This window comes from Anomalospiza imberbis, chromosome 8 (assembly GCF_031753505.1).
Source record: "Anomalospiza imberbis isolate Cuckoo-Finch-1a 21T00152 chromosome 8, ASM3175350v1, whole genome shotgun sequence".
Taxonomy (NCBI): domain Eukaryota; kingdom Metazoa; phylum Chordata; class Aves; order Passeriformes; family Viduidae; genus Anomalospiza; species Anomalospiza imberbis.
This window is the reverse complement of record NC_089688.1, coordinates 2738555-2750646: the sequence shown is the minus strand read 5'-3', so window position 1 is coordinate 2750646 and position 12092 is coordinate 2738555. Positions and strand designations below refer to the sequence as shown.

The following is a 12092-nucleotide window of genomic DNA, read 5'->3' as shown; positions in this document are numbered from 1 at the left end:
TGTTCCCTCTCATCACTTCCAGGGATTTAAAAAGGAGACCTTGCTCATCAGGGCTGACCCTTGTGAGTTCTGCCAGAGTGGGTATTTGGAGGGTTCCTTAGGGCATGCTCCAGAGATTACTGGCACAGGGATGTTTGTGACAGAGCTCTGAGGAGGAAATGCTGGGAGGACCCCGCTGTGATGCTGCACAGGAACATGGTGGTGCTTCTCAAGGAGTGGGTCTTGACTTCTTCCCAAGAACTGTGAGGGACTTAGGAAGGTTGAGAGATGTTGAAAACATGGAATAATTGGAAGCCAAGGAAATTTTGCTCCTTGCTGTTCTTTCCTTTTGAGCTCAAGTGTTCTCTGTTTGGTGCCTTGAAGTGCATGCACAAATAACACAGTCTTGATCCTTCATAGATTTCCTTGCCCTTTTGAAAAACTCTGCCTATATGAAAACTTGAAATTATGCTCTAGAAATCTGAAGTGATGGGCTCTCAGTTACTGTTTTTTAGGATCTCAGAGCTGACTTTCTGGGCAGCAGAGGGATGCTTTTGATGGCATCATCCTGTCTTTGCTGGGGAAAACACAGCTGTATCAGACATTTAAAGTCAAACAGGGAGTCTGGCAGGTTTTTCAATGCATGGCTGGGGGTTTTGATTCCTACTGCTTCCTTGGGAGGCTGGGACTAAAAGCTGAGCGCTTCAGGAAAGCAGAGAGGTGTTGGTTGCTGTGCCTCCCTGCAGTGATCACGGGGCAGCAGCGGAGCGGTGTCATCTCTGCCCGGACGCGGATCGATGTGCTCCTGGACAGCTTCCGCAAGAAGCAGCCCTTCACACACTTCCTGTCCTTGGCTCTCAACCAGCCTGCCATCCAGGAAAAGTTCCTGCAGTTCAAGGAGGAGGTGCTGGAGAAGTGCTCAAAGGTAGGGATCCACGTGAGGATTAGAGTGCTGTTTCATTTATTGAGAGAGCTCTTTGGCAGTTTCCTTGAAGGCCTTACCCTATTCTGTTTCCAACAGGTCTTTTACTTAAGTTGGTGGATCTGCTGTGAATTTGTTGAGTGCTGTTGTGAAATTTTCTGAAAAGTGGAATGGTTTACTTAGATATCCTCCCATCCAGAGAAATCTCTACTAACAATACACTAAGTTTCAAAAGAGGGTTGGGGTTTCTGTTTTTAATGGGAAACTCATTAAATAATGTAGTGAATCTGTCTACATTTTATATGATTTTTACAAAAGCATGAAATTAGGTAGGAATTTACAAATTTGCTGCTGCTTCTGTTTCACTTTTCTTTTGGCTCCTGACAGTGAAGGAAGATGGGTGTCATTGCCAGAGCTGAGCGAGAAACGACTTGGTAGCACATGCCATCCTGCAAATCTCATCACTTCCCTTCTTCCCCAGGAGACTTTGTGCTGACAGCACTCCTACTTTCCTTCAGATCTTGTGTTGGGAGGAGCAGGAAACAGTTAGGCATAGGGAAACGAGGAAGAAAATGAAGGGAAAGCTCTGCATTCCCTGGTTTATTTTAGTGTGCTTCTGGGCTGACAGAAGTGGTGTGTCAGTGCACAGGGCTGGGCTGAGGAGAGGGAATGGTGTTATTAAGTTGCCATGTCCTCTCTGTCTGCTGCAGGACATCTCTAGGCAGGGGAGAGGTCTCTGTGTGGCTGCAATGCAATGCAGGTTGCATTGCAGACACACTGCAGGGCTCTGTGGGCTGATCACTTTCATGTCCATCACTTCTTCTGGTGCCTTGCTAAGGGGAAAATACAACCTTGCAGATAGCACAGCTTAAGAAGTTTAGTTTCCTGTATCTTCATGCCATGGGTGTGAATTATCTGATATCTGGGGAGTGACGAGTCGTTGCTCAAGTTCTCATGGTCAATAGCACGTCAGTTGTTTCATCTCCAAGAGCAGAAATGAGCTGTCTTTGCAGTCTTGTCTTTCCTGGCAGTCAGGATTTAGACTCCTGTTCTCCTCCCGGCTGCTTAATTCCTTGACATCTTAGGAGCTTTCTATCACCTGACCTAAAACACAACTGAAATTGGCCAACAGTTCCAGGGATTAGCCAGTGCAATGCCAGGGGAACCTTTCCCTCGGGCTAGCAGGATGATCTCTCCTAATTAGCCAGCAGCACTACCTTTATTAAAGCTCACCTTGATTAAAGGAATGCCCTGCAGGCAGGGGGTGGAAACATTAGCCTGGGAAGGTGTAGGCTGGACAGAGTTGGGACCTCGGGCTGGCATCAGTGATGGCCTGGCTCCCTCTGTTGGTTTCTAGTTCCAGTCCTCGTGTGGGACACACCAGGGTTCAGTGAGAGAAGCAGCTCTTTGAGGGGCCGGTGACCTGCACGGGGCTCTGCAGAGGCTGCTTGTGCCCTTGGCTCTGGAGTGAGGCTGCTGCTCTCAGCATGGGCTTTCTCTTGCCCTTTATCCCCTCCTGCCCGGGCTTATGGCTGCTACAGTCCTTTCACCTGGCCTTCCTGGAGATCTGGTCCTGCTCTGCCTGAAGACTTGGCATCCTGGCCTCCGTGTATTTGGTCCTCCTCCTCCTCCTCCTCCTCCTCCTCCTCCTCCAGCTGTCTGCCAGCAGGTCCTGTGGATCTCTGTGTCCCTCCCTATGGCCTTGCCTGCTGCAGTAACCTCAGTGTATCCCATACTACTGCTGGCTCCTGGCTTCCAGGCTGCCCTGCTCTGGGATGAGTCTTCTAAGGACCTTCCTAAGGACCTTTCTAAATCCTTTTAGTGTCACATTTCTAAGATGTGTGTTTTAGCCATCTTTGCAGGCAATGCTGTTGTTTTTGCTCTCCTCCAGTGTTTTTAATCCTGCAGCACAACAGACTGACCCGGGACCAGCCCTTCTCCCTGCAGAGCACTCATTTTTCCTGCCTCCTGGCTGGGTTGCATCTCTGCAGCTCTCCATTGGCCCAGCCTCCACTGGTGATCTTGCTTTCTCTCCAAACCCCTCCTGATCTTGTCTGTCACATTGTTTCTCTCTTGCTCACTCTTAAATGTCAGTTTGCATCTCTGGGGGGATGGGGGGTTGTCTGCCATCCTCTTAAAAACATGTTCACAGACTTTGTGCATTCCTCAAGTGTTGTCAGTCGCATTTGGAAGGAGCTGCCTGCAAACCTTCACACGCTCCTTGGCTCAGAAAACTGCAGCAATCCAGCCTTGGTCAGAGAAGTGCTGAGACCAAATACTGGTCACGTTCATCTTTCCTCTTCCTGCCTGTCCTTCTGTCTGTCCTGCAGTTTTTGTTCCGTGTCTGGACAGCTCCAAGTCCTGTAAGGGCCTGAAATGTTCCTGGCACCGCTTCCATCAGCTCTAGAGTTTCAATTTTCAGTTTGAAATGTAGAACTCGGTCAGTAACAGGTATTCAGGGGGTTGCATATGCTTAGCCTAGGAATATATAATGCTTTATTTTTCTGCCCTTCCTTCTCCTGGTATTAGCAAAAGGGTTTCTAGATATATTTATTGCTTCCTGTTAGTTGGAGGAGTACAGTGCAGCCCCGTGTGTCTCTCAATCACTCCTCCAGCCAGTAATGCCACTCTAATACCACTTTATCTCACAGCAGGGTCTGCTAGAAAGCACATCAGTAATGAAAAACAGTAATTCAAAACTGTGCCTCGCAGAGCAATAAAAGAGCTTAGAGATTTGTCCAAAGCAATGGGATTTCTCAGAATACTTGAGGACATCTGAACAGGTTTCAGTGACAGAAGCGGGGCGTTTCTCTACCTGGTGCAAAACATCACAGAATTAGGTGAACTTCAGCCTTTGAATGAGAGATAATAATGGTAAGGAAGGGAAAGGAGCAGGTGTGTGTGTGTATGTTGTGTGTGTGAGGATCTCTTCTGGCCATTGAGCATTTGTGAGGGACTCTGTTTCTCTCTGAAGCAGTTACCATGGCAACCATTCATTTATATTTCATAGCATTTTGTTGGTAGGTATGTGCTTTCTAAGTTTTTTTTCCTTGTGTGTGTCTTTAAAAGCTTTTAGAAGATAAACCTTGTGCTGAAATACAGAACACTTGAGGTGTTGTTCATGCTGTACAGTCAGGGCTGGCAGGCAAATGAAGCAGGGCTGAGGGGAGGTTCTTTTAGGTTGATTTAATCTAAGTATGGGGAGGTGGCTCACCTGGACAGGCTCATCACTGATGTGGTGCAGTGGGAGGTCCGGACGGCTGGATGACCTTGGAAGTCTCCTCTCTCTCACTGTCATGTAGGTGTCAGAGTGAGGAGAACTGAGACGTCTGTCTGAGCATGCAGGTGGAAAAGGGAAGAGACTCAGCAGCAACATTGCTGTGAAAAATCACAGTTGGGTCTTTGAGAGCTGTGCAAACGCAGCGTTTGCAGACTGAACAGGCTGCAGATGTAGCAGGGAAAAGAAACAGGATTGCTGTCATCTGTGGCAACCTGTAAATACCAAACGTTGCTAATGGGGTATTCTGTCTCAGAGTGGAAGGGACAGAAAATGGGAGGGGTTTTTGAGCCTGTAGCTCTTCAGACAATCCTGTGCAAATACTGTGGTCCTGGCTCGCTCCTTTGTTTGTGGATCAGGGTGGCACAGGGCACATAGCTGGCATGTGGTATCTTGCTCTTAAGGAAAAAAAAAAAAAACCTGAAAAACATAAAGCTGTCTGCAAACATTGGGAGCTCTTAAAACAGCAGAGAGGACACAGCCAGGACAGAAGAGCTAAGGAGCTTGATCCCTTGCCTTGTCATGTAGAAGGGCTGAAGTGTGTTGTGGTTTATGGTTTCCCTACTACAGGGTCTTAGATTTGGAAGGACAACGTACTTGGACTTTGCAAAGAGTTGGAGACCTCAGATAAAACCCTTTCTGTTCCTGCTAAAGAAGCATAGCAGAGCTAGAAGTCTTTGGTAGCAGGAGGGAGAAAAAATGGCCGAGTGGAAACGAGTTAGGTTTTTTTGACCATGACAGGGCAGTGTTAGGGAGAGGCATAAGCTAAAGAGGACAGTCATCACGTATGGATAGTGCATAAAGGGATTATTCTTCCTGCCTCTCAATACATCCTAAAGAGCCCAGCTTTGAACAGTAAATTTTTGTAGAGACAATAGGGCAGGTTCCCGTGAGGTGACTCAGTGATTGCTGATCGCACATGATGATCTGGAGTAAGAATTATTGAGTTCCAGCCTTTTTGCATCCTGGTGAGCAGCATCCAGCCAGGAAGGGCTGCTGAGACACCCGCAGGAACGTTGGCTGTTCAGGGGGAGCCAGCTCTGACGCAGCATCTATTTTATGTGTGGGAGAAGTGTGATCTGCTGCCCTGTGAAAGAGTAGGGAGTGTAAGCAGGCTTTTGAGGAGCTGCCTGAAATACTAGGGAGTAAGCCAGGAGGGTTATTTAGGTCTTGGCCTGCTCACTGTGCACTGCTCTTCCCTGCTGGTCTCCCCAGCAGCGGTAGTGTGGCTCATGGAGGTGACGTGCCATCATTTGTCAACTCAGCCCACACTCAGGTGTTGAAAACCTCAGGGGAAAATGCTGCTTTTGGGGCAGGGTCATGCTTACAGCACAAATTGTACTGGGGCAGAAAATGAGGGCAGGGCTTTGGCTTTCTGACCTGCAAAGGGCTGTTACTGTACCTCATCTGTGCACTCTGTGACCTCGGCTGGTTGTCTGTGGCAAGGTTAAATCAAACTTTCTCCCAGTTTCTGTTACCCAAGCTGTTGTTTTGTGAAGGGCCAAATATTCTCTGACTGTGGATATCACTGGAGAAAAAAGGCTGACAGAGAGAAATCATGTCCTGTCATGCATGTGAGCAGCAGCATGAATTAAAGGAAGCCACAAAGCTTTTACTGCAGGGAGGGGAAGGTAGGAAGAAGTGGGATGGGGCCATCCCTGTTTTTTGCCAAGCTGTGGCTGCTGGAGCAAGCCCCTGGCCTCTGTTTTGCAGCCTGCCTTGTCCCTAGTCCAGCCCATAAGCTGTGCTGTAAAGAAAGGTCTGCATGTGGTCATTAGGCATGAAAAATGCTGAGTGAGATGTGGGGCATGAAACTGTTGACAGGCTGAGATACTGCAGCATTTAAATGTCTGAAAGGTTTTATTTCAAACTCTGGAGCACAGTAGAAATTTCAAAGCTATTGTTCTCAGCTGGTGCACTCTTTTCAGATGCAGAAAGGCTTCCATGGCCTGGCAGCTTGGCTTCTTCTGGAGTTAAAATTGGAGGTTATTTAATGCGCTGATGGGAAGTGGCCACTAAGTGGAAATAATTGTTTTAATATGGGTGTGTTAACCATCCTTGAGGTATTTTTATAAGTATCCCAGAACAGAATAGCACGTTTCTTAAAGCTGGATGCAACCACTGCTCCACCTGGGAACAGTTCCTCCCCAGCAACAACACACAGCTCTTCTTATAAAGGGAATTTAAATTTAATTCACCTCAGCAAACTATAGGGCATATGGGAAGAAGAAAAATATAATTATCATAGCTGGTATTAGCTGTGCTTCTGTTGTGAGGTGCAACCTGTGTTTAGACAGGATTTAGAGACCATTTAGAGCTTGTCACAACAGCTGGTCTCAGCTTTATTGCACAAGAAATGGACTGAAGTTTTAAATCTGAGCTGGCTTGTGTTGAGTTCATTGCTGGTAGCAGATGCTGCGTTGACACCTGTGGAAGTCTCCTCCCAAAAAACCCCACACAAGTGAGTGTTGCAGGTCCTGGGTACCAAGTTACAGCCTGCTGTAGTGATCTTCCAGGCTGCTGTTCAGCGGCTCTGACGGAAGAGCAGGCAGGGAGCTGTGACGGGACTGCAGCTCATCTGCCAGGCTAAGCTTGCTTCCTCACAAAGCCTGAGAAATTTTCAACGTCGAGTCATTGCCAACCCGACCAGAGATAAAAGGATTGATGCCAGTGATTTTGGTACCTGCTTTCTGTAGTATTTATCCCTGTGATGGAGCAGGGTGTGTGTGGATGAGGTAAGACACATCTATGTGATGGATTGATTTGTAGGATCACGGGGTCAGCAGCAGCCTCTTCCAGAACCCTGCGAAGCTCCACCTGACTCTTGGGACGCTGGTGCTCCTGAGCGAGCAAGAGATCCAGAAAGCCTGTGACCTCCTGCAGCGATGCAAAGAGGACTTTGTGGAGTAAGTGGTGGGAAAGGGATGTCATCACCAAGGCCTTGAGAGGGGGGAAAGCAGCACTCTGTCTTGACAAGGAACAGTGAAGAGAAGAGCAGCTCAGTAGTCTTCTCTCAACTCTGGAAATTTAGAAAAAGGCTGAAATGTTTCAAATGGGGCGGTAGGAATCCCTGAGCAGCCACAGAGAGCCTTACAGCATCTATAGCTCAGCTCAGACCCTCGGCAATCCCTGCAAACCTGCTCTGCTGTCTCGCTTCCCTTCCTCACATGCATGCCTGTTCTTTGTACCTGAGCAGTTTGTGTCGCTGTCCCCTGCCTGCTGCAGAGGGAGGCTGAGCTCCCTTACCTTTGCACGCTGTCTGCAGTGGGCTCTGCCTCTGGCACTTCCCTCCTGTCTCAGAGCAGATGCTGAGGTGTCCTTGACACACATTCCTGGACGAGGGGAGCTGTGCAGGGAAGCCATCAGGAGTCTTGTGAGTAATCAGCCTGGACGTGTCTGTGCTGCTCTTGGAGCGCGGCTGCATCGCTGCCTGTTAACACCGAGCTGCGGATGCTGGGGCTTTGGCTGCAGATGTGGTCCAGTGACACCGTAATTAGCTCATCTCTGGTCAGCTTAGTAATTGAAGATGGCCTGAGGGGGTGGTTTATTTATTTATTTCTGCAAAGCCTTTGCACACAGAGCACGGATCCTTCGCATTCATTTATTTGCTGCCTCGGTGCATGAAGAATTGGCCACGCTGTGCCAGCTAATATCTATGGGAATTAATGCATGGCCAGAATTCATACCTCTGCCTTTAAAAGGATGGCTCCAGTTCAGCTGTTGAACAGAAATGCAAGTGTGTTTCCAGGGGGAGGCTCTGAATGCAATATTTGGAAAGTGCCAGCTTCCACATAAGTGTATTGAACTGATGCCGAGAAAATCTTGCTCCCTATTTCCTTTAGTGAAGGGGGAATCAACACTTGAAGGTAACCTTTAGTTTATTTCCCCTTCCACACCCAAGTAAATATACTTGGAAAATTAATTAGGCTCCCTTCCACCTACATAAACCTTCATTAGCTTTCATTTCCTTTTCTAAAGTTCAGGCAGTGCCCTGTGAAGTTAGCTGTGACCTTTCTGACCCTTTTTAGAATATGTGACCTTTAGTGCTGTTAATTTGATGTCCATAATAGTACATTTGTGCTGTTTCCCTCCCAGTAACTATACTGGGAAGGGAAATCACACTGCTTATTTCACTTGGGAATCTTTGCTCAAACCTCAAAAAAACTTCAAAAGCTGAACAGAAGTGACCAAGGTCAGAGCAAAGTCACACTCATCTTGTTAACTTGTGTTTGTTACATCTGCCTGCCCAGACGCTCCCTGTTCTTTCCATGAGCCCTGGGTGTTAAACAAGGCATCACTTACTCCCAGGGGGTACTGGCTGCAGTGCCAGCCTCCCCAGGATGCTTTGCTGGGAAAGGCAAGGAGGCAACGTGTAGGGAAGCAGATACACCCTGCAGGCCGTTTGCAGGTGTGGGAGTGCATATTATATCCTGCATGAAGAGCTGGAGCTGATTTTAAACCAGCTCTGTTTACTGGTTGGATGTTGCTCTCAGAGCTACAGTACCTTCCCCAGCAAAAATCAGAGACTTTATGGTTGGTCTTTTCACAGGGAGGCAGGAGCTTCTCTGGAATGAGAACCTGAACCATTTACTTCTGGTGGGTTTTCTGACATGTGGATGGAGATCTCCATGTTGAGGTGGCCTGTGAGCACTGACAAGTTGATTTAATGTGTGTCTGAAACACCAAATGTATGAATTTAAATTCTTTTACCACTCAGGGTGATAAGGCAATAGCAGCCATAGGCTTTTGAGTTTTAGGAATTAGGGAGACTTTTTGAGTTTGGGTTTTTGCAGTGCAAACAAGCTGAAAAACAGGGGACAGAAAAGAACTCCTGAATGGAGTTCACTGCCCAATAGGCTCTGTGTAACATTTAAGTCCCACTTAACATCAAATTTGTGTCTCACTACGGCAAAAAGAGTAATCTCATTCCCATAGTAAACCCAAATATTTGGTATGTGCACAAGGAGCGCTGTGTGTTGCATTTCAAGAGCTGGTGTGATGTTTTGGTTTTTAACATTAGGGATTTCTTGGATTTTAGCCAAATTACTGGAGGCCAGCCCCTGACGGTGGAAGTGGCAGGAGTAGAGTACATGAACGATGACCCTGCCATGACAGACGTCCTTTATGCCAAAGTCCACATGAAGGATGGCTCAGACAGGTGAGTGCCCCTGCTCCTGTCTTTCATTCCTCCCTGGAGTGCCAGGGAAACCCTCTGAAGCTGGTGGGTGCTGCTGGCAGTCCTCAGGCCAGCAGTCACCAAGATGAAGTCATCCTTGCTTCCTGAACCGCTTAAGGCAGTGATGTGTTTGCTCTTTAAATCAGTCCCTGGTGCTGCAGCTGAAGGGTGTCATTTGTTTCTGCAGCAGTCTGTCAGGTTGAATGATGGAGTCACGGCTCGCACGAGGATAACATGGCCAAGGAGATACTCCTGAGATGCTTTAGAAGGCAGGATGATTTGGCCTCTACTGTCTAGTTCCCAACCTGCAGTCCAGATTAATCTGGACAACCTGGTGTATTCTATTCTGCAGCACTTAATTATTCTTAAAACCCAGTTAACCCAGAAGGTCCTCAGAAGAGCACGACCTGATTACAGAGTTGGTTCGTGTGTCTGCAGCAGCCTGGAATAGGTGCTGGGTGTGAAATGTCTTTTGGAGCTGCTGCTGCAAGATCTTGAAGCCTGGTTGGTGTCAGCTCGAGCGTTTGTGCTCTTCACCACTGTGGCTGATGGCTTCAGCTCTACAAGCAGCCCTGCCCAGGATATGGCAGTGTCTGGACAGCCTTCCTTCATCTTGTTTTTGAGAAGGACTATGTTACCAGTGACAACACCATCTTTTCTCTTGTTGCTTTCTGGAAGACTGAGGAAACATGGACAGGACTTGGAACACCCTGTTCTAGTGGAAGGTGTCTCTGCCCATGGCAGGGTTTGGAAGCAGAAGATCTTTAACACTTCCTCCAACCTAAACCACTGTAGATTCTGTGATTAACATAAGAGTTGTTGTGCTTAGTGCTGCTGGTTGCCAGAAATAGGGAAGGAGAGTAGCCAAAAGAGCTTTACCTCCTGTTTCTGAGCCTCAGCCTTCTTTTTGCCTGACAGCTCTGCCCTTTTTTGTTGTCTGTTCCCATTGCTAGAGGACAGCAGGAGCTAGAAGAGGAGCATGGAGCAGTGCAGCTAGAGGAGGGAGGCTGTGAGCAGGGACTGGCTCAGGGAAGAAGGGATATGTTCTGGCATATCCTTTCCCTGAGGGCTGAGGAGACGGCAGGGGGGGCAGCCCTGCTTAAAACCACACTTTGGAGGCTGTGTTGAAGTAAGAGATAGGAAGTGGGATAAGGAAATGAGGGGGAAAATGAAAAATGTAAGAACTGCTGGGAGGCAGTAGGAATTGAAGTCTTTTCCCTTTCTTGGCTCTTCCGCTTTGAAGTCTGTCATACACTGGAAGAGGTGAGATAAAAACAAATGGGGCAGGTAGGGAACCAGGGCAAGGCAGAGATCAGCCAGGAGACAGAGCACAGGGAGAAAGAGAGCAGAAGCACTTGGAAAGATGAGATGGAGACAAACACTGGATGACCCAAATGTCCTTCTGTGGGTTTTGTTGTAGAGAGCATCTAAAATACCAGCTCTGGGAGCTGAGGTCCGGGCCTGTTCTCCTGAGTCACCGAGCTCTGGCTCTCTCTGAGGTGCAGTGCTTGCCAGTCTGGTTGCATCTGAAAATAAATCTGCGGCCTGAGGAGCAGGGAGAGGAGTCCTGTAGAGCATAGGCATGGCCTACATTGACAGTGATGTCTGCCTGCCTCTGGGGACAGCTGGAATTGTTGGTACTTGCACTGTGCTCTGTTTCAGATGCCAGCTGTACCCTGTGTGATGAGAACACACTTAGGCATAATGCTGGAGAAAGTGCTGACATGCATCAGAGCTGGCAGAGCTGCTTTGGGCAGGGGAGAGAAGTGAGGTCTTCAAATCCACCTGGCCTTGAAAATGAAAACAGCACTCCCCACTCACCTAGGAAAGGACTGATGTCTCCACTGTCCTTCACAGAGACCTGTTAGCTGAGGTTTTGGCCAAAACCAGACCTTGTGCTTTGCATGGCACCTGGAATCTGCCAGGCTTCTCTTCCACAGCACCTGTTTCGCTTTTTGCATAGCAGCAGGCTCAGAGAGGGCCAAGCAATTTGAAGTTTTAATGCTTAGGCCAGGCTGGTCCTACCCTCACCCGCAGATTAATTCACAGAATCACAGAATAGGCTGAGTTGGAAGGGGCCCATCAGGGTCATTGAGTCCAACTCCTCGCTCTGGCCAGAATACCCCAACAACACCACTCTGTCCCTGAGAGTGTTGTCCAAATGTCCTGGAGCTCTGGCAGCCTTGGGGCCAGTGACAATTCCCTGTTCAGTGCCCCACAACCATCTGGGTGAAGCCCCTTCTCCTGATACCAGTCATCTGGCACTTCTCTTATATAGTTCTTTAGCTATTAGCAAGCATCCAGAAGAACGCTTAGCTTTGCAGAGGGAAAAAAAGGTGTTTTTGTGTTGATGGAGAGCAGCTTTTCCTTCCTTTGAGATTCCAGCAGACACTGTGTTGGACCAGCAGTGATTATAAAGAGAGGACAAATGGTGATCTCTCCAGAAAACCCTGCTTTGGTTTCTGGCCTGTAACACAGCTGAACAGCTCCTTGAACCTCTTGCCTGCTGAAACCTGCTGTGCCTTGCTTAGGGGAATGGGAAAGCAGTTTCTGAGCTGCAAGGCCAATACTAGAGGAGAGTAGCAGCCACGTGGCTTCCTGTGCTGGATCAGGCTGCTGCAGCCTGTGCTAGAGAGAGGTGTGTGCTTTCCTGTCTCATGCAAGATGTCCTGTTAGCTCTGTGTAGTTCCTGGCATGGCTGAGGGGTGGAGTTCCTTCCTGATCTTTGGATGATCTTG

General features: G+C 48.2%; 1 protein-coding gene across 1 annotated transcript in view; it reads left to right on the top strand.

The window, feature by feature from the left end:
• Positions 1-12092, top strand: part of ASCC1 (activating signal cointegrator 1 complex subunit 1) — a 33444-nt gene that overhangs the window by 2781 nt on the left and 18571 nt on the right. The window contains exons 4-6 of the mRNA XM_068196962.1: positions 726-904; positions 6948-7084; positions 9217-9336. Of these exons, the coding sequence (XP_068053063.1) occupies positions 726-904; positions 6948-7084; positions 9217-9336 (436 nt within the window). The remainder of the gene's footprint in view (positions 1-725; positions 905-6947; positions 7085-9216; positions 9337-12092) is intronic.